Source organism: Callorhinus ursinus, unplaced genomic scaffold (genome assembly GCF_003265705.2).
Source record: "Callorhinus ursinus isolate GAN/ISIS: 27379988/994484 unplaced genomic scaffold, GSC_fseal_2.0 scaffold25, whole genome shotgun sequence".
Taxonomy (NCBI): Eukaryota; Metazoa; Chordata; class Mammalia; order Carnivora; family Otariidae; genus Callorhinus; species Callorhinus ursinus.
Window position 1 is genome coordinate 21,493,074 of NW_027397087.1, and position 26,422 is coordinate 21,519,495.

Here is a 26,422-nt window from a genome sequence, read left to right on the forward strand (position 1 = left end):
ACACGTACAGCAATGAAAACAAAATGCTACTAGGAAGTATCATTGGTTATGGAGCGGAGATAAACTACCACAATAAACGAGGTAACAAAGTTGTCTCTTCTGAGTTCGCCACCTGGCAAACTGAGGTAGATAGTCAGCAAAGGGGCTTTCCAAAGTCTTCCCTTTGCTCCAGTGATATATTTTATAATCCAGTCAAATCTCTTGACTGTCTCTTCACATTGCTGACAATGACACATTCAAAATACAGGAGTTTAAACATAAAAAAACAAAACACATTCAAAAAAAAAAAAAGCTGAAATACCCAATAAGACACCAAGATTTTCTCAGAAGGCTTTGGCTCCCTGTTCATTGTCCTTCGAACAGACTTAAAGGTGGCAATACCTGAACATGGCTCTCTAGATTGGAAAATCATTTTTATCAAAGCACAGCATGGTGGATGGCGGCTGCAGAACCAAGGAGGAAGTTTGCTTAGCATCCAGCAGCAGTGCTGGGTCCTCACGCTTCCTCAAGGAGGGATCCCCACCTGACTCACTGCCAGTGAAGGAACTGGAAGTTGGGGGGGTGGTGCTTATGACCGAGGACAGGTGTATCTCGTCATTGGACTCATGGGAGAACCTTCCAGAATCCCCCGTCTCGTGGCTGCCTTCACTATTGGCTGAGTGCTCAGTATCAGCTGCAATACCACCAAAGGGTCTTGGGAAGCTGGCTGTCTGACCCGGGGAGCTGGGAGAGTCTTCATCACTGATCAACACAGTAGTGCCTGGCTGGTAAAAGCACACCGCTTGAGCAAATCTTCTTTGAGGCTAAAAATACATAAAACACCATCAGTGATGATAGAGTGCTCTTGAAAAATAATAAATATGGCTTTACGTAGTCTGTATGTTCAAGGATATGGGTTGAAGGCCATCATCATGAAGAGATGATCTAGGTCAGTAGTCCCCCACCCAAGTGGCAACACATCAGGATTACTGGGGCAAGTGAAGTGTCTAAAGGCTTCTTCAGTGATTTTTGATGCTAACTCCTGCCACATCCCTTCCTCCACTGCCCCCCATTCCCTGCTGAAAACTACAGCTCTGGTTACTATTCCAACTGTCACTTCAATGATCACGCACCATGGATTTCCACAGAGTTACGCCCCAAGTTAATAAAATCATATCCAGACAGAACATGAAAATTAAGGCCTTCATTACATTTTCCTCTCTTTTTAACATTTCATGATACCATAGGTTGCCAAAAATTTTTCTCATTTAGGTGGGTTACCTGGTCAACTTTTATCTTCTTAGAATCTTGGAAAAAAAGCCATTTTTTCTTAGAGTTGTTTTTAATTATAGGGCCATAGCTATTAATTATCAGGTCAGTTCCTCCCTGGAGAAATAAAACGAGAAAATGTAAATACTACAGATTTCAGTTTATTACAAGTAGTACACAAAATTTTTAAATATTAAAAGAAAAAACCATCAGGGACATCACTATTTCTTTTTTTACATAAACAGTACCCCACAAATACAAGGCATTTGTTAATGATCAAAAAGATATAATAGTTTTATTCTTGAGAGAGATACATGCTGAAGTATTTGGGGTGAAGTGTAATAATTCTAAAAATTATTCCCAAATGTTACAGCAAACAAAAATACATAGAAATATAGAAGTACAGGGGCGCCTGGGTGGCTCAGTCGTTAAGCGTCTGCCATCAGCTCAGGTCATGATCCCAGGGTCCTGGGATCAAGCCCCACATCAGGCTCCCTGCTCGGCGGGAAGCCTGCTTCTCCCTCTCCCACTCCCCCTGCTTGTGCTGCTTGTGTTCCCCTCTCTCGCTGTGTCTCTCTCTGTCAAATAAATAAATAAGATCTTTAAAAAATATACATATAGAAGTATAGACAAGATATTGACAATTATGTGTGCATTTATTATATTACTCTTTCAACCTTTCCACATATCTGAGAAACTTAAAAAGTAGTTGGGAAGAAAAAAACCATGGGCCCGCATATGCTCAACAAAATGGCAATAAATGGAGGATCAGTTCTTAGCCTAAGCCGAGGGAACAGAGAGATGAGGCTTCTCTGCTTCATACAGACCCCCACTCTGAAAAGGCCTCTTTTCACTTAAGATTCTCTTTTTTTCCATGTCTTCTTCCCCATGCCGCTTCTCCTAATCCTTTCTCATGCCCAGTTCCAAGTTAGTAATAAGAGAACCTCAATGTGCTTTAGTACTTTTTATGCTTATTTAGAAGTTTTAGGTTCCAGTGTTCTAGATTAATTGGAAATGAGTTGAATGGCTTACATTTGTATCAGAAAATAAAAGCTAAATTAAGTTGCAAACAAAAAAGACAACAAGAGTAACAAAAATCAAGTCATTATTATTTATTCATAATATACATAATATATAGTGCTGCACTAGATGTGAGCAGATTGCATCTGTTAAATATGATTATACTAAATTTAATATCAGGGGCGCCTGGCTGGCTGACAGTTTTGGCTCAGGTCATGATCTCAGGGTCTTGAGATGGAGCTCAGCACCAGGCTCAGCACTTAGCAGGGAGTCTGCTTGAGATTCTCTCTCCTTCTCCCTCTGCCCCTCCCCCTGCTCACTCTCAAATAAATCTTTTAAAAAATAAAATAATGAGATGATAAAGGTTTTTACTTCTTAAACTTTTCATAAATTTTAAACTGTAGGGTGCCTGGGTGGCTCAGTCAGTTAAACGTCTGCCTTCGGCTCAGGTCATGATCCCAGGGTCCTGGGATCGAGTCCCGCATCGGGCTCCCTGCTCGGCGGGAAGCCTGCTTCTCCCTCTGCCTCCCACTCCCCCTGCTTGTGTTCCCTCTCTCTCTCTGACAAATAAAGTCTTTAAAAAAAATTAGTATCAAAACTGCCTGAAATTTTGGTATATTTCTGTTATTATTCTAAATTTTAGGAAAGGGTTGGGGAAGAATTTAGGCCAGGATTTGTTAAGTCTTCTCTGTAAAGGGCCAGATAGTAAATATTTTAGATTTTGCAGGGCTCATATGGCCTCTGTCTCATTTTCTGCTCTTCCTTTTTTTTTTCAAACTACCCTTTAAAAATGTGAAAAACATTCTTAGCTCATACAAAAACAGGCTGTGGACTAGCCTGGGCTGGGCTATAGTTTATGGATACCTGATTTATACCGCATTGGTTATGAGAGCTATTAGAATAATGCACACTATCTAATGTTGCAATGTGACTAAAAATAATTTTCAGCTGGTTTTCCTAATGCTTATCACTGTACTATTATTACATATAGTGGAAAGGACATGAAGTAAAATCCTCCAATGACACTCTTTTATTATATCCCACTTCCTCAAGCCATAAAGGGAAGGATCTTGAGACATCTATTTAGATACTCCATATTTTTAAAACTATAGTTGATACCTGGAATGTTCTAATGTCCAAGGCAGTTAAAAAAAATCAACCAAAGTATAAAAATGGATTAATAAAAAAATTGCCCACAGAGTAAATACAGGGCAATCCAAATTATAGTAAATACAGACTAATGGCCCTTGTGTCCTTATCTAAAACATGTTAGCTCCACATAATCCCATCTAATTGATTTTATGCTGTTTTCTCATTTTTTTCTCTATCTCTTTTATCTTTTATTCCTTTATCTTTTATCCATCCTTATTATTCTTCTCCCCATATATTTTACATAAGGAAGGATCTGGGTGAAACTGGTTTCTATTTCATCAAGTAGAATATGGAGATAATACGTCCAACATAGGATTTTTTAGCAAGCCAGTTTCACACATCAAGGGAAGATGAACGGACAGAAGGATTACACAGCAAATCAGTATCTCAGCTCAGAGTACCTTTGCGTCAATGAAGCTGTTTGGCATTCTCATTGGCATTAAGGATTCTTCATTTTCTACAGCTCCTCCCAGGTTCTTTCCGGCTTCATTCCCACTGGCTAGGGAGGTACTAGTGCGAGATAACTGTGGAGTTCCATTCTGTGCCGTTTTGGAAGCAGATGATTTCCTGAAATATTGCAAGAAAAGGAAATCTTCCAGTTTCATAGGAGATCTGGACGAATGTACCAAATGTGGCCTATAATCATGACTTCACAAACAGTGGAGTTCTTCAATGCTTATTTCTCAAGTATCTTCAGGACCTGAGTGTTAGATTTTTACCTCAAACTCACTGCTGCAAACTTTTATGATTTTAGGAAACTTCTTTCTTTTTGCCCCAGTATCTGCTTATAGAAAATTATTTTTTACACTTAATAAAAACCTTAATATTTACAAAATACTATTATTTATTACTGTTGATTGCTTCAAATTTATGCAGAAATTATAATTTTAAAATTTACATGTTCTCTTTCAGGTCTGCCTGATTGTCACACTAACCTAACAATTCACTTGCCAGTTAATGATGGCAAATTTACAGCAGCACTTTGGCAAGATTTAGGTATCAAGAGAACAATGTACATAAAGATTTTTTTTGTACAGAAAGATTTTATAAAAATATTCTTCAAGTGAGAAACTTGTACAGCAAAACTACATTAATCAAATATACAAAAAGATGTTAGAATTCTTTCTCTAACATAATGTTTTCTGAGTATGTTTTTATACACAAGTACCATACATAAAGAGTAAATCCTGATAGTCAAGGCTAATGGAGTGAGCCTAGCGATAAGGATTATCCAAAAATAATGTGTACCTGACTTTGATTTTTTTAAATACAATAAAGAACCTTAAAATAAATGAAAGCAAAAGCCAAAATATAAAAGGTTAGAAATAGACAAACTTACTGCACGCTGAGAATTTAGCCAAAGTCAAACTACAAATGAGATTGCCTAAGAGAGTTTACAGAGAACAAATCCCTAGTTATCACATTTATTTTAACGCCATGTCTAGAGAATTCCAAACATATGTCCTATGGAAATAAGGGAGGAGCTCTCAATGGCAGGCTACTTAGATATGAAAGTATTCCGGACAGTAAGGAATCTCCTCACAATCAGCATATGCATCAGACGAAGTGTGCCATTTTAAAAAAAGAAACCAAAGGATATACTTTGTACTGCTCAAAATAAAAAGGACATGAAGAAACTAGGGCCTCATTTAAGAACATTTTATTGGCACAGTAACTTTTTTCAAATGGCAAAAAAAAAAAAAATCTCCTTCCAAAGTGAGCACATCTCTGTGGCAATTAAGAACTCAAGTAACAACTGAGGGTTGCTGGAGTGGTGGGGGGGTGGGAGGGATGGGGTGGCTGGGTGATAGACATTGGGGAGGGTATGTGCTATGGTGAGCGCTGTGAATTGTGCAAGACTCTTGAATCACAGATCTGTACCTCTGAAACAAATAATACAATATATATTAAAAAAAAAGAAGAAGAAGAAGAAGAAGATAGCAGGAGGGGAAGAATGAAGGGGGGAAAATCGGAGGGGGAGATGATCCATGAAAGACGACGGACTCTGAGAAACAAACTGAGGGTTCTAGAGGGGAGGAGGGTAGGGGGATGGGTTAGCCTGGTGATGGGTATTAAAGAGGGCACGTTCTGCGTGGAGCACTGGGTGTTATGCACAAATGAATCATGGAACACTACATCAAAAACTAATGATGTAATGTATGGTGATTAACATAACAATAAAAAATTAAAAAAAAACTCAAGTAACATTATTTGAAAGTGGAAAATCCCAGTTACTCTAGAAGGCACTGGATTTCAATTTGCTTCTGGTGGTTACTGTAATTTAAATGTTTTTTAACCACCTCAACATGTCTAGCCACGGAAACACACCTGGCTTTACTTCGGTATATCAAGATGAGAACACAGATGAGGATGCAGGTCAAGGCTATGCCAACGCCTACAGCAATGCCAGTCATTGATTTTTGGTCCAGATGGTAATAGCCTGAATAAACTAAAAGCAGAAACACATTTACTCAGTATCAATCAGAAAAATAAATGAGTCCATTTATTATAATTCTAAGATAGCTATTTGCTTTTCTGTAATTTGTCTTCCTCTCCTAGGAAAATGTTTGACAGTATCTGTGTCTAAGCAGAGAAGACACGTTACTCTTTTTATCAGTGATCTCAAAGATCAGTTTATATATTCCCATACTGAAGATTCCAAATACCAGTTCTAAATACCGTATTATATGAAACACAAACATCAGTTAATAACTTATAATGCTAAAGGGCACAAAGCATAGATGTTTCTTGAACCAGACAGTAACTTTCATGTCATGTTACCTTAAAAGCAGATCTGTATATTAAAGCTGAGTTTCCCATGTCCATATCTGCATTTACTTGGCAGTGCTCCTCAAACTTTAATGTGCACATGATCACTAGGGGTTATTTTAAGATACAGATTCTGATTCACCATGTCTGGGGTGGGGCCCATGATTCTGAACATCTAACAAGCTCTTGGGTAATACTCATGCTGCTGGTCCACAGACACTCTGAATAGCGGGTATCTGAGAAGTGACTATGAGCCTCGCTCTCCTTTTCCCAGGATAAGGGAGTTACCACCGCTGCCTCCGCCAATGCTTAAACCTATCTGTATGTGTACACACACACACGCGCACACACACACACGTACACACACACACGTACACACACATACACGTACACACACACACACACACACATATCTGTATGTACTGAGTATCTGTATGTATTGAGGCATCTGAGGAGCTACGCTTAATCCTGCTGAGTTCAGTTGGCATTTCCTCCATTTAAAGCCCCATCGCCCTCTGCAGGCGCACTTCCCCCACCCCAAAAAGAGGAAAAGGTTCCTTGTCCTGTACCACAGGGGGGGCCCTGGCTTCCTTTGGGACAGGACAGTTGCCCTGGAGTGAGGGTGGCTTTTTTTTTTTTTAAGATTTTTTTTTTTTTAATTCATTTGAGACAAAGAAATAGAGAGAGCACAAGCAGGGGGAGTGGCAGAGGAAGAGGAAGAGGGAGATGCAGGCTCCCTGCTGAGCCAGGAAGCAGGACATGGGGCTCCATACCAAGACCCAGGGATCATGACCTGAGGACCCAGGGATCATGACCTGAGCCAAAGGCAGACGCTTAACCCTCTGAGCGACCTAGGCGCCCCTGAGAGTGGCTCTTTTGAAGATACTTCTTCCAACTGCTCTTCTAGAGAGAAACAACTTTCTCTCCAGAAAGGCTGTTTTTCTGTGGCAACAACTCTTAATGAAAACCATGCTCTCAGCTTGAACACCACAGCCAGCACAGTGGTTTATTTCCGCGAACCCTCCCTGGAAGCCTACTCCCATCGGTTTTCGGGGCCGTGTGGCTCCTCGGTGTGGTGGCTGTGCAGCTGGGAAGAGGAGTAACTGGGACACAGTGGTGAAATCGGCAGCTGACTGGGAGGTAAGCTGGTCTCCCTGTGGAGTGCAGGGGACAGCCTGTAGCTCCACAGCATCAGAACGGCGCTGGCAACAATTTGAGAAACCAAGTGCAGGGATATGGCCGCAGGAGGAGCAGAAATACAGTGCAGGAGAGCTGAAGAAACACTGAACGTTCTTCAGAAAGCTCAGTGACTGTGGTGTACAGACCTTTGGCATCGGCAGAATCCAAACGCTTGGGCCTCTGATTAGAGTCAGGGGTTTCCTTCGGAAGGACTGCCAGCTCCACCGAGTTTGAAAAGGGTCCTTCTCCCACCTCATTGGATGCAGATATCTTGACAATGTACACGTTTCCTGCCACCAGGTTTTCTAACAAAGCCATGGTGATTGCCCCTATAAAGAGATCGATTGCAAATTAAGTAAGCCTTAATTTTTTCTCTTTTATTCATTCTTTCAAACACACCATCGTGGTCCTTTATTTAACAAATATTTTCTGATTATAAAAGGAACACCGTGTTCACTGTACAGCGTTTGGAATCCACAGACAGATATAAATAAGAGGACAATCTAATCTCCCTTTGTTAATATCTTGGTGTGTGTGTGTGTGTGTGTGTGTGTGTGTGCGCGCGCACGCGCGCGCATGCTCACAAATGCACTGTACATGTGTGGGTACGTATTTACTACATGCATTTTTTATATTTTAGAGTTTTCACTTAACTTTGTATCACGCACGCTGCCTCTATATAATCCTCTGTAATTTTGTTTTAGGAGTAGTGTTCTAAAGTAATAGGTTTTTTTGTTTACGTTTTTATATGTTTTTTTACCCCCCAAAATTTAAAAATTGGATACAAACAGCATTAAAAACATTTTAGAATAGTACATTTGAAACATAGGTAAAGAAAGAATGTTTATAACGAACCCAGATTCAACAGTCATAATTAGATTTTCTAGATCCAATATGAAAGGCTTTTCTTCTTTGAGAAATGTTTAGGGTCCCCTGGCTGACTAGTTGGTAGAGCATGTGATTCTCAATGTTGGGGTTGTGAGTGTGAGCCCCACACTGGGTGAAGAGATTACTAAAAAAAAATAAAACTGAAAAAGAAATGTTTAAACTACTAACGGTAGTCACCGTGACAGATGATCTTGTTCTTAAATTAGAAACAATTATTTTTGAAAGTATGAATACATTTCTTGCTCACCCAATCATTATCTAAGATTTCTTGGACATAAACAGGAAGGAAAATTCCAAAGTTATATAGGAACCTCAGTGTTGAAGACCTAGACCTCAGGTTAACTATCAAAACGACCACCAGTAACCTGCACAGCATCTACTTCTCTCCAAAGTCAGCATTACTTGAATTTATATATGATATTTGATATCAAAGGAATTTTCTCTGTTGGCATGATGGCTAAGAAGGATTGCTATGTGTGTACTAATACTCCTTGAGGGGTCTTTCTGCTTTTGGTTCTGCCATGGCCCGGAAATATTTTTCTTACAAAGGGGACTCCCACCCTAGGAATGAACTCTCACGTTAAGAACACAGGTGTAACAGAATTCAACCACAAAGTTGTTCCAGCACGCACTGCATCTGTGAGTCGATATTCACAGGGAACCTAGCTTCCCTCAGGTGACGTCATCTCACTCCCCATCCCCCCGCCCCTCACCCAGAGCATCCTTGCGATAGCTTTGAAGAACTTAACGATAGCTTGTAGCAGTCACCTCCAGGCCAGACTGGACTAAGAATTCTCTTACACTTGCTAGAGTATATTTCATTATGCAAGTGAAATGTGGGTTGATCTCAGAGCTCAGGTCAGGATTCGGAGGCCACCTCTGAGGTCACACGGTGTGAGGCAGCTCAACCAAGCAGCTATGCGAGGGCTGAATATGGCTTGTTTTCATGTTCTCTGGTTTCAGTCTGCCCTGAAGAGAGTGTGAGCTACTTGAGTACACAGCTGTTAAGTAAACAAGCTGACTCTTATTTAGAATCAGGAAGAGTCTTTCTACTGTTACCATGTTCTCAGACAGGTGAATAAAAACCAAAAATGTATTGTGACGTGTTACAATTAACTAGAAGGAAGAACATTTCAATTTCTTCACAATAGACATATAAATAGAGTTTCCATTTTACCACAGAATACTTCACATTTAATTTTTAAAAACGCTTGGCAAAAACCAGTCCCTACCTGAAATTAAAAGTTTTTTTTTTTGAAGATTTTATTTATTTGAGAGAGAGGGAGAGTGAGGGGGAGAAGCAGACTCCCTGCTGAGCAGAGAGCCAGATGTGGGGCTTGATCCCATGACCCTGAGATCATGACCTGATCTTAAGGCAGAAGCCTAACCAACTGAGCCACCCAGGTTCCCCAAAAAGTCTTTTCATATAATTCAGGTTTTATAAGCAAATGAGCTGTGTGGATGTGTGCAAGTGCTCCCGTTCCTTCCTTTCCTTTTTTTGTGTTCCTTCACACAAAAAAAGGAAACTAACATTCTGGCTTCTTTATGAGGAAAAAAGCAGTTCACTCAAAGCAGTTCCCAAATATTAAAAAAGTGATCTGCCTGTCCTTCTATTTTCTCAGCACACTATCTAGAATCTCAGTCAGTGTGATTATGCCAGTCCACTGCCTTTCATATGTGTCTGAATCTTCAGCTATTTTAGGAGTTTCAGAAACCAGACAGTACAATAGCCTCAGTGTTGGATCAATGTTGATCAAATGCTGGCATGCTACCAACTAAGTAATTTGTGACTTGGGGCACATTACTGAACTTTAATTTCCTCATGGGGGCAATAATTCCCACCTCATATAGTTATTGGAAAGGATTAAATAAACTACCACTGGCAAGTCTCTGACATAAGTATATTTACTTCATGAAAGTGAGTCTTCTTCCTCACCTCTGATCCTCCCCCTTCTGGAGAACAGAAATTTTTTTCATATTTGAACAGCTTACGGTGGCTGGCATAATGCTTGTACAAGATAATTCTCAGTAAGTGCCAAATTGAACCTTATATTAAAATATGAGCTATTTGTTGCCAAAGGAGTGTTCATGGAGGATATAAAAGCACAGAATAAGATTTTGAGGCTGGAGAAGTGCTCCAGAATGCAGTCTCAGAACTCACTTCTGTCTACACTCTGTAAGTGATTGTTTTCCAGTTCCACAGTCTTAAAAATCATCTACCTAGTTATACCACTAGTATACTTTTCCGTACCTCTCCCATGAACTTAACCCTCCCACTGCTTAATCAACCTCTCTACTCGGACATCTAGGACACATCTCAAATTTAACATGTTAAAAACCAAACCTCTTTTGGTTTTGTTGACTGTACCTCTGAAACAAATAATACATTATATGTTAAAAAAAAAAAAAAAAGAAGAAGAAGAAGATAGCAGGAAGGGGAAGAATGAAGGGGGAAAATCGGAGGGGGAGATGAACCATGAGAGACGATGGACTCTGAGAAACAAACTGAGGGTTCTAGAGGGGAGGGGGATGGGATGGGTTAGCCTGGTGATGGGTATTAAAGAGGGCACGTTCTGCATGGAGCACTGGGTGTTATGCACAAACAATGAATCACGGAACACTACATCAAAAACTAATGATGTAACGTATGGTGATTAACATAATAAAAAAAAAGAGATTTTGGAAAAAAAAAAAACAAACCACCAAACCTCTGATTTCCCCCATCAATTCTGCTTCTTTTTTTCCTTACACTCCTCATCAATCTGCAGCAAACCTCGTAGGCCGTTCTTTCAAATTACGTTCTAATAGCTTCTTATTACCTTCCTCATTATCACCCTTGTCCAAATGCCCACTAACTCTCACATGGACACCTGTATATTCAGTGGTCTCTCAGCTTCTACACTTACCAACTTATAATCAGTCTTTTAGGTGGTTGACAAAGTAATCCTTTTAAAATATAAATCTGATCAAAAGATTTTGATGTCTTTCATCTCTCTTAGAATAAAATCTGTGGTCTACAAAATCTGCCCTTGGTTTCCACCCCACTGATTTCCTACTGCCTGCTCTTCCCCTCACTCTAGGCTCCCTGCCTTCTTGTTGTTCCTCTAACATGCCAAGCACACTTCCATCTCAGGGCCTTTGCACTTCCTCCAATATTCACATGGCTCCGCTGAGATGTCGTTTCTTCCAAAAGGACCTAACCTTGCTACCTCCATCACTCTGTCTCTTCCACCTCCCCCCTTGCAGCTTTTTTAATACCACTTATAACAGTACCTAAATATCTACATATTTGTGTGTTACTGAGATATAAGCTTCAAAGGGGAAAGAACATTGTTTTGTTCACTGTGGTATTGCCAATGCCTAGAAAAGAGCCTGCCACACAGTAATCACTCAATAATTCATTTAATAAATCAATTTGTTCCTACTATTGGTATTCTGATTTACTCGGCAAATGCTGAGTTAAATTCCTTTATTGAAGAACTTTAATTTCCAATGTGCATCTCTAATAGGAGGAAATGACATATTTATTTAGGCTAAATTTATTTAGTCATGTAACTTTATTTTTGAAGAAGGAGCGTCTTTATGGTTGTGGGAAATTCATGCTATGAGGAACAGAGTTCAGGAACTGCTATAGTATAGGGCATGACTTCCTATAGTGTCTTTTAGATTTTAAAAGAATTGACTAGTTTGTGCTGATTTACTGCATATCAGAAAGGTAAAGGCTGTTAATTTCTGATTCACTTTACACACAAGTATGATTTCATATCACATCTCTGCTCAACCATTTTACCAATACATTTTTAGCCACAAATATTATCTGGTCATCAGGAACATTTTTAAAATGCTTTATCTTATTCCACTTGGCAATATGTGAATTAATTATACACATAAATATGTATAAACAAAACATGTATAGATTAGTAGATATATAGGAAAGAAATACTGATATTCTCCCTCTTCTGCTTTCCTCATCTTTTTCTACACTTTCATCACCTTTTCCAAAAGTTGCCATAATTAGACATTAAAGACCATTTTACATTTTATTTTTTTCTTTAAATGCCATGATGTATTTTTTGCTTTTGGTTTAAAACTGAGTGACTCAAGGGGCACCTGTCTGGCTCAGTTGGTGGAGCATGTGACTTCTGATTTCAGGGTTGTGAGTTCAAGCCCCACACTGGGTATAGAGCTTACTTAGACATAAAATCTTACAAATAAATAAATAAAAGTGGGTGACTCAAACCCTTTATTTTTTTAAAGATTGTATTTATTTATTTGACAGAGAGAGAGAGACAGTGAGAGAGGAAGCACAAGTAGGGGGAGTGGGAGAGGGAGAAGCAGGCTTCCCGGTGAGCAGAGAGCCCAATGCGGGGCTCGATCCCAGAACCTTGGGATCATGACCTGAGCCGAAGGCAGATGCTTAATGACTCAGCCACCCCTTTATGTTTTTTACTCTCAAAAAAAATAAACTCAACTATTTTTTACCTATATTGCTTATTGTGTCCTCTGTGAAATACTAGCATTAGCTGTAAAAAAAAGGACGTGTACAAGATGGTATAGCTTCTTGCTGAGAATTTTTCTTAAAATCACAAAAGTAGGATAATGGCAAAAATAGATTTTTCCCCCTCCCATGCATGATTATGTAGTTAGAACAGCTTATATAGGTGTAAAAACCTGCAATTACAACCCATTTCACTACTGGGTAATCAAAGAGGCAAAATGTTGTTTTCTGAGCCTTGTCTGAAAGTGACAAATGAATGCATTAAAAGGAAGCAAAACAAAATACTGTTTCTTTTTAGGCAGGTACAAATGAAGAGCTAAAGGGAGGAAGTGCTCATGTGATAAATCAGGTTAGTCACGGTCAAATATGTCAATAAATCATTTTGGAATTAACTAAAAGTGAATTGTACATTTTAAGAATACTGTGGTAGTTTGTAAGACTAATAGCCCCAAATTAATTGTACCTCCATCAATCCACACCCGTGGGCAGTCCGCTCCCACACTAACTCTAGGCTTGTCTACCTGATCTGCTTTGCCCAGTGGGACGTTAGCGAATGTGATACAAGCAGAGGTTTGCAAAGCTTTGTACGTGCAGCTTGCTCACTCTCTTCCTGATGTTGGAACTCTCTCTTGCTGTTTTTGAGCTACTCACACTCTGTTGAAACCATGAGATGATTTCAGTCTCATGAGTGACCTCAGGACAGACCAAGAGAAGAAGTGCCCAGCTGATCCCAGTCCAAATTGCTGACTCACAGAACTGTGAGAAAATAGGATGGCTAATTTTTAAAGTGGTTTGTTAGGTAGCAATAGATAACTGATGCAAATATAAAACTGTATTGCTGGCAAGTACTTATTACTTTCAAGTCTCTTCAGTGACTAGGAAAATATTACTTAGCGGGGCTTTGGCATAATGAAAACATGAATATATGACTATTAAAATTCCAACTAAAGTCACCATTTGTTTGCTTTACAATTGCATAGAGTTTTATCTTAAATCCACAGGTCTTTAAAGTTCATCCTAATTAGGTAAATATTCCCTTTAAAAGGTAAAATGTATGTACAAATGCCTAGTACCATAAAAGTGTTTAGAATATGCAGGTGGCCAACAAATTTCCTTCTTGAAATCCATCTGAAGCTTTTAATTGCTTAGCAAACTGTCCTTTTCCCAGCATGCATGTCTGAATTAAGTACTTAAGTGGGACCCTGATATTCATATGGGCCAGTTTATTTGTATGTGGACCATCTGAGTACAAAAGTCTGCTCCCTTAAACCAGATCTTCTTCCAGTGTTTGCTACTCCAGGGCAAGACACACCACCACTGGAAATCTAGTAGTCATCTCTAACAATTCCTCCTTCCTTGCCCCATTCTTTCTCTACTTAAGCTACTGTCATTTGACCATCCTCTCCTTTCCATCTCAATCCTCGGTATCCTAATCCAGGCTTATCGTCTGGACCATTGTAGTCACCTCCAAGTCTCTACATTATTCTGACCCATCCCTCTTGCACCAAACCCATTCTAGTCACAACAGTCAAGAGTGATCTTTCTGGAATGTGAATCATATGCTCATGCTTAAAATATGCTGACGGTTTCCCAATGTTCTGTGAATAAAACCCAAATCCTTTATCATTTGTTACTTCATAAATATAAATTCAAAACAAACTCGAGATCCTTCTTTCTATTTGTTTCCTTATCATCAATAATCTTACTTTTCATCCTCTTTGATAATTTATGCTCATATTTACCTTCTCGGTGTAGGACCTGCCACTCTCCTGCAATCCAGGCCTTCCTGGACGCGTACAAGATGGTATAGCGTGTCACCACGGTCTCTGGACCATCAGGTGGTTTCCAAGAAACCAGAGCAGTGTCATCTTCTATCAACGTCACTTTTACTCCAACTGGTGGGCCTGCCGGTGCTGTGCACACATGGAGAAAATACTGTATTACCAGGATTAAATGGTGATAAACACTCAAAAAGCTGGCTAATAGACTGAAAACTCAGGGAAAAGTGTGAAAAACTAGAAACCACTATAAAAACATCTCAGAATCACAGCTTTTACAGATCATTAGCAATAAGAGAAAAAAACACTATTATTGTCTTTTTTTTCTGACAGCTAATTTCATTTTTATAATGTTTAAAATATCAAAAAAAAAAAAAGGAGATGGTAGATTCCTAGATGGAGAATTACTAAGTCAAAGGGTGTAAGCATTTTTAGGGCTTTTGATATTGTTTTGCCAAACTGATAACTAGAAAGTTTTACAATTCCACCAGCAGCACCTGCCCATTAGGTATTGCGTCTCACCCCATTAGGTATTGAATCTAAACTACATTTCTTACTAAAACGTACGGAATATATATTTCACCTGATCTAGGAAACCACTGAAGAAAATACTTCTGAGACCAAAACATTTAGTTATTCTCCAAAAAGTTGTGAATAAGGGAGTTTACAGGGCAGACCTTAGACTAATACTTTATATCTGCAAAAGTAGTCAAGGCTTGGGATTTTAGTTGACCACATGTTCAGTATGAGCTAAGAGTGTGAAGAGCTGGTTTTTGGCATCACATCCTATATGGAATATAGCCAAAACGACAGCCAACAGGCACTATGCTCGCTGAAGTTCATGTCTTTGCTTTGCTTTCTCTTAGCATAATTAGAATAGAGTTGTGATGGTCCTTACATAGATCATTTACCCCCTCACCCTCATTCTAGAGAAAAGGAAATGCAGGTCCACAGACACGAAATACCTTAGCGAGAGACATAGGTAAGCTCCAGAAATGGTATTCTATCAGATATCCTATCCACCGCACTGTGCACAGCATCAAGCCACCACACACATTACTTCTAACATGGGCTCCCAACATCATTAAGTACACTATTCACTTACTTCCATTTTAAATTATTTGGGTACAGTCTTGAAGAGTACACCTGATTTTAGAAAATGTGTTTCCCCAAAGAGACATTAAATTTAAGCCCACTGGCTTGTGTAATATATACAGTGAGAGGAAAAAACATTTACTATAATAAAAAAAATACATTTCAAAAGTTAAGAAACAAAACAAATGCATACATGTTAACCAGGGTGGTAACAGGGTAGTATCTTCTTTAAAGACATATCTATTTTTTTAAAGATTTTATTTATTTATTTGAGAGAAAGAGAGAACACGAGCAGGTGGAGGGGCAGAGGGAGAAGCAGACTCCCCGCTGAACAGAGAGCCTGACACAGGGCTCGATCCCAGGACCCTGAGATCATGACCTGAGCTGAAGGTAGACATTCAACCAACTGAGCCACCCAGGTGCTCCTAAAGTGACATATCTATTTTTTAAACATTTAGATAAATGTCTGTACCTTCTGGAAGGGTCGAATGGTAGACAACGGGGCTCCAGGGGCTAGAAAGCTGATCCACATGCAGTCGTACAGCAAATTCATATTTGGTGTTTGGTTCTAGACCTTGAACCAACATGTGAGTTTCTGATCTATAAAATGAGTAATGAAGTTGTTAATGCTGGTAGTACTTTGTTTCTAAAAATTATCAGTATTTCCAGTCAATACAGGTAAGCATACTGTTATTATCATCTCATTTTCTTTAAAACCAATTTTTTAGACTAAAAAAGCAATCTCCTCTATTAAAATACTACATTTGGTATTATCCTATAGAAATTAGCCTACAAATCGCCCCTCTGAGAGGAAACTATGAAATTAGCAGTATAGAAATATCCCAATACAAAGGGATTTCCTCTGAAATACTGGAAGTCAAATCACTCTTTTAAACCATAATGATGGGCATTTTTCTAACTATAACCAAGAAGACAAAATAAGCTTTATTTTTTGACGCCAGCATGAAAGTGGTCTTTTGTTTTTTTCCTTTAAACATGCTAAGTGTAGCCACTTGAAAGTAATAATATCTTCTTGCCTAATCTTGTTGCATGAGGCTGAGGAAACAAACAAACAAAATTCATTTATAGAAACTAAAGGTCAGAAGATGCAGTTTTCACAATGAATATGGTAAAGATACAAAACTCCCAGCCATTTTATAAGTAAGGTAAGTCCTGAGACAGGTGCTCACAGCTAAAGGTCAACCTGGCCCAAGATGGTAAGAAATAAGTGGGAAGAGGGAGAGCAGCAAAGAAAACCACCATTAATAGAAGCTACATACGTCTGAAGGTACAGAACCAAAGAAGCGTTCTGCAGGCCAACAGGGTTACAGCGGATGGTGTAGTTAACTATTTGTGCGGTGGTGAACGCAGGCCTCCTCCAGTGCAGGAAGATGGAAGATGAGGTGTTAGCCTTCGCATAGAGATGGTGGGGTGGTGGTGGTGGAGGAACCATGCGATCACGGACAGCTATCAAAAAAGACAATGTTAATTTACTGTACAGCATATTATTGCAGAAAGTGGTAAAATGATGAAATCACAATTCCCCACCCTATTCGTTGACTTTAGGTCTTTCTTTCATTAAAGAGGTTCACAGACACATCTAGAGGTGTATCATTCAATTATGAGCAACTCTTCCATGAGTTAGATAAGGAATCAAATATTAAAACAGAAGCACCAAGAAGACAAACTACTAGCCAAAGACATTCAGCAGGCCAGCAATGGATTTAAAACTAAACTGACACCCTCTCTTCACAGTGGCAATAAAACCAAAGAGGTCTTAGCTGCAGTAAAACTGAACACTGTAACTGGAAAGAAATAAATAGCCTCAAGATTAGAGCAGACAGGTATTCAGGGTTATTTTTCCCAGTTAAATTACTAAAGGTCTTTTGCTTGCAAAAGTAAAATAAGTTCTTATAATTAAATACATCTCACTTAAATATTTAGTTTGAGCACGTACTTGTTCAAAATAACTCTGTTAGGTGCCACGGAAGATAGAAAACCACCAACGATTCCAAGTAGCAATGAGATTTAAATTTACAGAAGGAAGCAGAGAACAAGGACCGTGAGGCATACAGAGTGAAACGTGCTGCCCTAACTCTTACTTACACACGCATCCCGGAGTGCTGACTGTCTGATCTGCTTGGTAGCCGTCTTCTATATTGTCGTAAGCCAGCAGCCTCACGTGATACTTTCTTCTGGGGTCTGTAAAGAAACTGACAGGTAATAATTTGGTCCTGCCCTCCAGATATCAGCCCTCCGGAGCCTTCGCAGATTCTGGTTTAAAAATCTCTTGGATGCCTAACAGTTTTATGTAAAATGAGATGTTTTTTCCTCTCTCTATCCTACATGGTGACTCAGCAATTCACCTCCGTGTGATATTGCTACTGTGACTATCTACCAGTTATTTACAATTTTACTTAACCTCTCTTCAAACAATAACATTAACTCCATTACTCTTCATCCTCCTCAACCGACCAGAGATAGATTCTTGATCCTAAAAGCCTTGGGGGTTGCCTGATGGATCACTTGTAAGAGGTTACACTACATAGAAGTCTTTTGTTTAGTTATTGGAGGGTTAGCTACCTTCAAAAGCATGGAAATCAAAGCGAGCTTATTTTCTCCCTCAAAGGTAAAGGTAATTATAATTGCCACCCTTTCGTACCTTCACAAAGTTTTATAACCATGTGTAATTTAAGTTTATTTCTACGTGTGCCCTTTTCCATTAACTATTTTCAGGTTGACAGCTAAATTTACCAAGAAAGAGGAGTTGGAGCTCCCTCTACTGGTGCTCATTAACTGTCACAATATGAAATCCAAAGTCCATCCCATACATACGGAAACAAAAAATTTTTCAGGTTTTTGAGGAAATAAATGGTTATACATTTTAAATGACATGTTTTAGAACATATTCGAGTTTAATGATATAAATACATTTAAATATAAATACTTATGATAACATTTAATTATAGAGTACTCGCTTGGGACAAAACTAAATACTATTGAGAAATAATGTTTTTTCTCCCCAGCTTTGCCGAGGTACAGCTGATGAACAGAAGCTGTATATATTTAAGGTATATGAGTTGGTGTTTGACATATGTATACACTGTGAAGTGATTTCTACAATCAAGCTCAAAAACATATTCTATCATCTCACACAGTTACCATTTTTGTGTGGGTATGTGTTGAAAACAGGATCTTGGTAAATCTCAAGTATATAATACCATATTGATAAGTATCATCACCATGCTGTCCATCAGATCTCCAGAACTTAATTCATCTTGCATAAGTGCAACTTTGCACCCCTGAGCAGCATCTCCCCCTATCCCCCGCCCTTGAGTCCGTGGCAACCACCATTCTACTCTCTGCTTCTATGGATTCAACTATTTTGGATTCCATACATTCGTGAAATCATGCAGTAACTGTCTTTCTGTATCTGGCTTATTTCACTTAGCATAACATCCTCTAGGCTCATTCATGTTGTGCAAATGGGAGGATTTCCTTCCTTTTTAAGGCTGAATATTCCATTGTGTATACAGGCCATATTTTCTTTGTCCATTCACCCATCAGGAGACATTTAGGTTGTTTTTATATCTTGGCTACTGCGAATAATGCTGCAATGAACATGGAGGTGCGTAACAGTTCTCTGTTCAAGATAGTGATTTCATTACCTTTTGATACATACCCAGAAGTGGGACTGCTGGATTATATGGTAGTTATATTTCTAAACTGAATATATTTCTATATTATATTTCTCTAAATACTAATAAACATACAAACACATCCAATACTTCATAAGGGAAAAATCATCCTTGAAAGATATATTCAATGTGGAAAAAATTTAGAATAAAAAAAAGATAAAAATAATTCTAGAGTGAATTTAAACATTTAAAAATCGAAAAATAAGGGTGCCTGGCTGGTTTAGTTGAGGGAGCATGCAACTCTTGATCTCAGGGTTTTGAGTTCATGTACCTTAGCATAAGTAGCACATAGAGTTACTTAAAGTAAATAAACTTTAAAAATAAAATTCAAAATAATTCAAAAATAAAATGTGAAGTTTATTAAAATCTCCAAAATAATTTAAGAGTCTGCACATTTTGAAGACAGATGTATTCTATTATTTAATATTAAAGTACATTAAAAGGATGTCCTAAAATATAAAATTTTTATTTCTGTTTCAATTTGTTTTGACAAAATTAAAACCACAAGAAGAAGAAAAATTTATACAACTTAGGACATTTCTATACCTTTTAGGTAGGAAGTAGGAAGACTAATATTCGATTATACTATAGAAAATGGTATCTTATATGAGTAACACAAAACTCTTATCAATGTTCTTCCCATTCTATAAATGGTGGTACCAAGGTGTTAAGTAGCGTCTAGTGTTACTCAAAGCTAAACCAAGGACTTGCTGATATTTTTATCACATGTGCTTTTGTTACAGCAGGTAAGTCTGTCTCCTTATAATGAATTCTAAAACTGAAGTATTTTCAAACATTTTATAAAATAACTACAGAAAACACAGAAATACATTTGGACTTCATTACTCCAATAATTTCCAACATGAAGCACTGAAATTCTAAGATTCGAGTATGTCTGTTCAGATTAACAGCAACTTAATTTGAATCTGTGTTCATCTTTCTTTCCTCCTAACATATTGCTGAGCTCGTTAGGCAACTGAATCCTGCGTGCCATCTTACAAATACTCCTTCTGAATGGGTACAGATGGAATTCATTCGGCTCTCTGCAGTCTAGTTCTTCAAACATATTTCTTCATTCTGTCTCTACTCAGAAGAGTATCTTTAAGGAAAGTCTCCTGAGTGTGGGGCATTGTGCCAGGAATTAGGAGATACAGAAAAAGAAGGCTGGATGAGAGAGAGTTTGTCCCAGGGAGCTCACATTCTCAGGGAGCCAGAACGCGGATACGGTCCGCTCTCACCGAAAGCGGATTTTGATGAGGGTTATGAGTATGGGGGGAGAGATTAATTTTTTTCCCACTGTGCAAACAATCAATCAACAGTTCATGAATATTTCTCTAGAACAGTTATTTATTTTTAGTACTAAACTTGAGTTTTCATTTTCCCTTCGTCTTTAAAAAAATGAGCTGCTTACATTAAATTTTAAACCCCAAATGGAGCAGTGTACGTGTCCTGAGACAATGAGAGAAGAGCACACCCAGCCCTTGTACAACCCACTCAGCATGGTAACAACCCAGGTCTCCTGCTGCTCATCTGGAAATCATCCAACTCACTGAAGCAGACACCTCCAGGGCTGGGCTCCTTCCCCTCTTAGTTTCCATGAAGTCAGGAAAAGGCAAACCATTAGGCTGGCAAATCAAGTACATCAGGTGCACAGGAGTCCTCTCTATCCGCACACAAAAAGTACAAGAGCCAGGATAATTTTGGAAACCACTTTAGTGGAAAAAAAACATTAATGGGTGCATTAATGTTTTATGCACCCATTAAACATTTGTTTACATGTGATCAACTCTTTATGCTCTTCAAAGAATCTCATTTATTAAAACTAAAGTGCCAGGTTGGGAGCCAAGCTAAGCAGTGGGCCATGCTCTCCTCTTAAGCCCTGGGAAATAGGACTTCAATCTCAAAATCCGGTCACATTATTTTGGTTTGTTAATCCAGAGACCCTGGAACAACATGGCTCATGTTTATGCATCAATTTGTTAGAAATTTGATGTCATGGACCCAGGGGACCAGAGCCCTCAAATAATGTTAAAATGAGCACTATCAGGCAATAAGAGTTATCAGCTGAAAAAAACAGAGAACAGCTATACAATTAACAAAATTAAAAATGCAGAGTAAAAAAAATATCAGAGCTTAAGACCAACATGTTAAATGTAGTTAAATGCACAAATAACGTACCTTAGCATAAGTAGCACAAGTCCTAAAACTCTACAGTTCTGAAAAGACCCTCCAACGTATAAAGTACAAAGCAGAGACTCAGGATCAACACTGTGAAATGCCACAGGGAACAAGTTTCCAAGGCCTAACAGCCCTTCTTGAGTCAAACATTGCCACGTCTGTGGTGCTTGGTTACAGGAGACTCAGCAGACTTAGGGAATGTGGTTTGAGGGGAAAACAGCAGAGTCAAGAAGAGCAGCCACAAAGAACAGTATAGGCCTTCCCAAAACCCAGTGAGGGGAAAAAGGAGAAAGGGAAAGAGGGGAGAGAGTTTGTCCCATTTCCTTCCAAACTCAACACAAGGAGCATAAAAATCACTCATTGGGGCTAATCCTTAATGGTCTCAGGAGGGATGGCTCAGACGGGTATTATTTGCATTTAACTTACTTAAAGATTCAGCAATATGTAAAGATGGAGGGCCAGGAAAAAAAGCTCAAATTAATTTAACGCAAACCTTCAGTGTCAGCTTAGGTTAACAGAATCGTGGTCTCAGCCAGATTAGCTTGTACCTTTATCACGGAGTCAACCTTTGGCCAAAAAATGATCTCCTTCCTGAAACACTGCTATGGCCACACTCCTCTTTTCTCCTCTGGCTCTAGGATTTGCCTTACCTTCTTTCCTTTCTGATTCATTCTCACCACTAACTCTTCCACTTTAGTTTGTTTCACATGAGGAGAAATCAGAACCAGAAGTCTGGCTGGCCAAGAAAGAGCTCACAGGTATCAAATAAACATTTATCAAATGCCTACTAGAAGCCAGACATTATATGAAGACTCAACAATGAGAAAGTTGTAACTCTTGGGGCACCTGGCTGGCTCAGCCAGAAAAACGTGTGACTCTTGATCTCGGGGTTGTGAGTTTGAACCCCAGGCTGAGTGGAGGCATTACTTAAATAAAATTTTTTAAATAAAAATGAAAGCCATAGCTCGTGCTTTTCATTTTAATCTACCAGAGTATAGACTGATAAATGAATATTCTGTAAACAGTATTTACTACTAACCGTTTAGCCTTGAATATATTTTATAGTTTTCTAAGCCTTGCTTATTTTCATTTGGAAAACAGACAAATAATCCCTTACAGGGATTTTAAGAGTATTAAATGAAATCATGGCTATTAAGGACTTTGTACAGTCTCTATAATTAGTAAGCACACAATATTATTATTGTTGTTATTATAATGAAGAAAGTTGCCCAGGAGAACAGAAAAGGTTTTTCCAAAAATATGGTACACTTAAATTTGGGAATCATCTTTGTGAAGGCAAAAAATCATCAAGGATGCTCATTCATACAAGCAAGGCCTGGAATCCAGAACGTCAGTAAATGAGCTGTTGGCAAATACTGAAACTGATCTCTAACTACTCTGTCCTCATTAATATTCCCTGGTTTGTGGAGCAGGCAAAGGCTCTCAAGTGTGTGTCTGACTTGTTTATACGATTGAAGGAGCTGTGTTCTGGGTTTATGGCCACTAAGAATGCTTGCTGTTTTGGCAACCATGTCACATCGTGTATAATCCTCTCAGTGTCAAATCCACCTTCACCCACGTCTTCCATGTTAATAATCTCTCATCTGCTAACAAACTACCTGATGAAATAAAAGCTTTAGAAAACAACATAATAGATTTCTTCCTTAATGGAAGAACAGTAGATCGTTTCATGAAATGGAAATATGGAAGTTTGAGGGCTAGGATTAGCAACAGCAAGCAGATGGAGACAACAAATTCTGTTAATTATATCCAGTTTTAACAATTAAGTATTTATTACCCTCAATGACTGCAACTCAGAACAAGAAAAAAGTTCAATAGAATGAGATTCTCTATAATGCCAAAGTCTTTTAAAGATGTACTGATCGAGGACCTAAATTCCATTCTAAAAGCACCCGATTTAACAACAATAATGCATTAACTGTATCTTTATACATCTTAAGTAACCTACGAAAAACTGTGGTATAATATACCCAACTTTCATTGCAACATGTTCCCAAAGACCACAAAACAAGAGAAAACCCAGGTCTTCTTCCAGGGTTTTACTTGAATAACTCGCACTTCTCTTGTCTACCACTAGATGGCACCTGTGTGCCTGTACGGAGAGTGATGGCCCCACTCCTCCCCCTACTGAAGGTGGGAGCTATTCAGGTACCAGCTGAAACTATGAAAGAGCAATTCGAAACAGGTATGCACGAAATATGGCTAGTGCTCAAGTTTCATCAAAAGAAGGACTGCATGAAATGCAAAGCAGTGAAAAGGAAGGGTGCCTTGGATCCGTATTTGTCATATATATAAATATTTCACATGGAGTTTAAAAAACTCTGTGAGCTAGATCATTGCTTTTGTTACCTGACCTCCACAGAGAAGGATGCTGAGACAAACAAAAGACAACTTTCCTAATGACTCAGCACTACTTGGAAGCCAAGAGACAGTCTAGCACAACAGCGAAGGTCTCAGATGCCAGCCCCAGGCTGCCTGGATTCTGATTCTAGCTAGGTCATTATTGTGCAAATTGGGGAAGTTATTTTTGCCCTCTGTACCTTAGTTAAAATCACCTATAAGATGGGTAATGATGATGATAACAGAATCTACCTCTCAAGGCTGTTGGGAAGAGGAAATGAATTTATTCACAGAAAGTGTCTACAAGAGTGCCATTGTATCACAATAATATTCTGATAAAAATATCAATAGTAATAAAATAATTACTAGCAGCATCACATGACCCCTAATCCCTGCTCCCTTTCAGGTAGAAGGGCAGGCTGGCATAGTGACTAAAGGATAGACTCTGGAACCAGACTACTTGGGTTTAAACTGAGTTTCCTCATCTATAAAATGGGATTAAATGGATTTATATTTGTAAATGCTTTTAAAAATGCCTAGCACTTAGTAGGTGCTTTCCAGTGCTAATAAATAAACACAGAGGAGAGGGCTGGTTTGAAAATTAGAGGATTTGGATTTTAATCTTGGATTTAGTAGCTGTGTGGCTGCAAAGGCAGTTCCCTGGAAGTCCGTTTCCTCATCTTTAAGATTAGCAACTTGAAATATATCCGTAGTCCTCAAATTTGTTTAGGTAACAGTGTATTAGGGAAGCTAAGACAAAGGTACAAATAAGTATCATGCAAGACAGGAAGAACTGCTGCAAAGAGATAATGCTAAGACTAAGGGAATTCAGAAGAAGGAAAGGTTACTGGTATTTTTTTTATTGTGTGTGTGGGGGGGGGGCTTCATTGAAGTAGAGCATGTGAGCAGAATTTGACCTTACAATAAGCACAGGGCGGAAGAGATTAAGGCCAAGGGAAGAGTGTAAGCAAAGGCTTGAGGACAGGAACACATGGATCAGGGATGAGTAACGGGGAAGAGTTCGGTAAGGGGGCATGAGTGAAGGTCACGTAGACAAATTAGGCTGGGGTGGATCTCAGAGAGCTTGGAGAGCCAGGCTGGCCAGCTTGGATTTTGTTACACAGACACAAAAGATGGCTTGAGTAAATGGAATTGTTGAGAGAAGGGATTAATGAGGAGTCAGAAAGCTCCCAAAGGTTCCCAGCCTGGGTGGACAAACAGAAATGGAAGAGGAGGTGCAGAGAGCCAATGACACACTGATTTGGAGATGCCAGAGGAACATTCAAGTGGAGCTGACCCATGGGTGAGAAAGCGTGGGCTGAGCCGGCAGTGAGGATGGAGAACACGATCAGTAGTCCTGTACACAGAGGACAGGGTACCCAGGAGGAAAGACAGCAGGGACTGGCAACCTGGGCGTGAGATGGCAAGTGGTGTAAAGGAGTCATGAGGAGAACCGGGAAGGTATCATGGGAGCCGTGAGCAGACTGGTTGACAATGTCCAGCGCTACAGAGAAGTCAATGTGGGTACAAGTGACATCTGGTATCTAGGTCCTTTAACAGAGTAAATTCATCAGGAATGAGTGGGGTAGCAGAACACAAGGACGTGGTGACACTGGAGGCAGGGCTCGGAAGGAGAATGGAGATGGAAAGGCATTATTTTCTGACATGTACCAAAGTGTTAACAGTGGTATTTAGCTTTGTCTCTGTGGTAGAATTTTTAGCTATTTTGCTTCCTATATTTCTACCTGTTCTACAATAAATATGAATGGCTTTGGTAATCACAAGATAGTAAAGAATTAGAACTCAGAAAGCAAAACTGACAGACATCAATTCACACTTTATGGATTTTTGTTGTAATACTAACACTTCTAGAAGTTTGAGTTCCTGGAAAATAGGGAAATGCATAATAGAAAACTATTATTTACAAAGTATTTAGCTATGGACCAACAAAAAGAGATGGTACTGGGGTCATGAAAACCAGGACTTTGCTTCCTTCGACTGCTGTGTTGGTGACACTCCAGAACCCTTGAAAAGAGCCGGGCTGGAGTGGACAGGTCAAAGGTAGATAAAACTAGGAAAACACCTGAGGTCAGGACCGCGAGAAAACTTTACCTGATATGAATAAATCCACCTCTGACATCATTTCTAAAATCCAAATCTAGATAAGACTGAATGAGTTTTATCCCCCATCCTTCTAAGGAAAACTTCTCAGGCGGTGCGGAAAAAGTCTTCCTAGGACCAAAAGGAAGATCGAGCAACTGCATTTACTTTGAGATAGTTCCTGTCACTTGTTTTGATTTAGACATGGCTCATGTTTAGTGAAATATCTTAATACAAAGCGTTACTTTAAAAATCCCCACGTACAACTTTAAATGATTTACTTAAAATACCACTATAGAAAGTTTTGCTAACGTTAACCACCAAGTTCCACAATTAAGATGGCTACAAAGCATTAAAGAAGTCAAACGAATTAGACTATGCATGCAGAGGTAAACAGCAATCTGAAAATCTGCTAATAGAACGTCACCACAATGTGAAGTCTGGAAATGTTAAATTAA

At 39.0% G+C, this 26,422-nt stretch overlaps 1 protein-coding gene across 1 annotated transcript in view; it reads right to left on the minus strand.

Annotated features, from left to right (window-relative positions):
- Window positions 1-335: 335 nt before the first annotated feature.
- Window positions 336-26,422, minus strand: part of PRTG (protogenin) — a 121,490-nt gene continuing 95,403 nt past the window's right edge. The window contains exons 12-20 of the mRNA XM_025884149.2: window positions 17,734-17,829; window positions 16,908-17,094; window positions 16,100-16,227; window positions 14,497-14,667; window positions 7,515-7,697; window positions 5,749-5,869; window positions 3,822-3,987; window positions 1,261-1,365; window positions 336-803 (exon numbers count right to left, since the gene is read on the minus strand). Coding sequence (XP_025739934.1) covers window positions 396-803; window positions 1,261-1,365; window positions 3,822-3,987; window positions 5,749-5,869; window positions 7,515-7,697; window positions 14,497-14,667; window positions 16,100-16,227; window positions 16,908-17,094; window positions 17,734-17,829 — 1,565 coding nt within the window. The 3' untranslated portion in view covers window positions 336-395. The remainder of the gene's footprint in view (window positions 804-1,260; window positions 1,366-3,821; window positions 3,988-5,748; window positions 5,870-7,514; window positions 7,698-14,496; window positions 14,668-16,099; window positions 16,228-16,907; window positions 17,095-17,733; window positions 17,830-26,422) is intronic.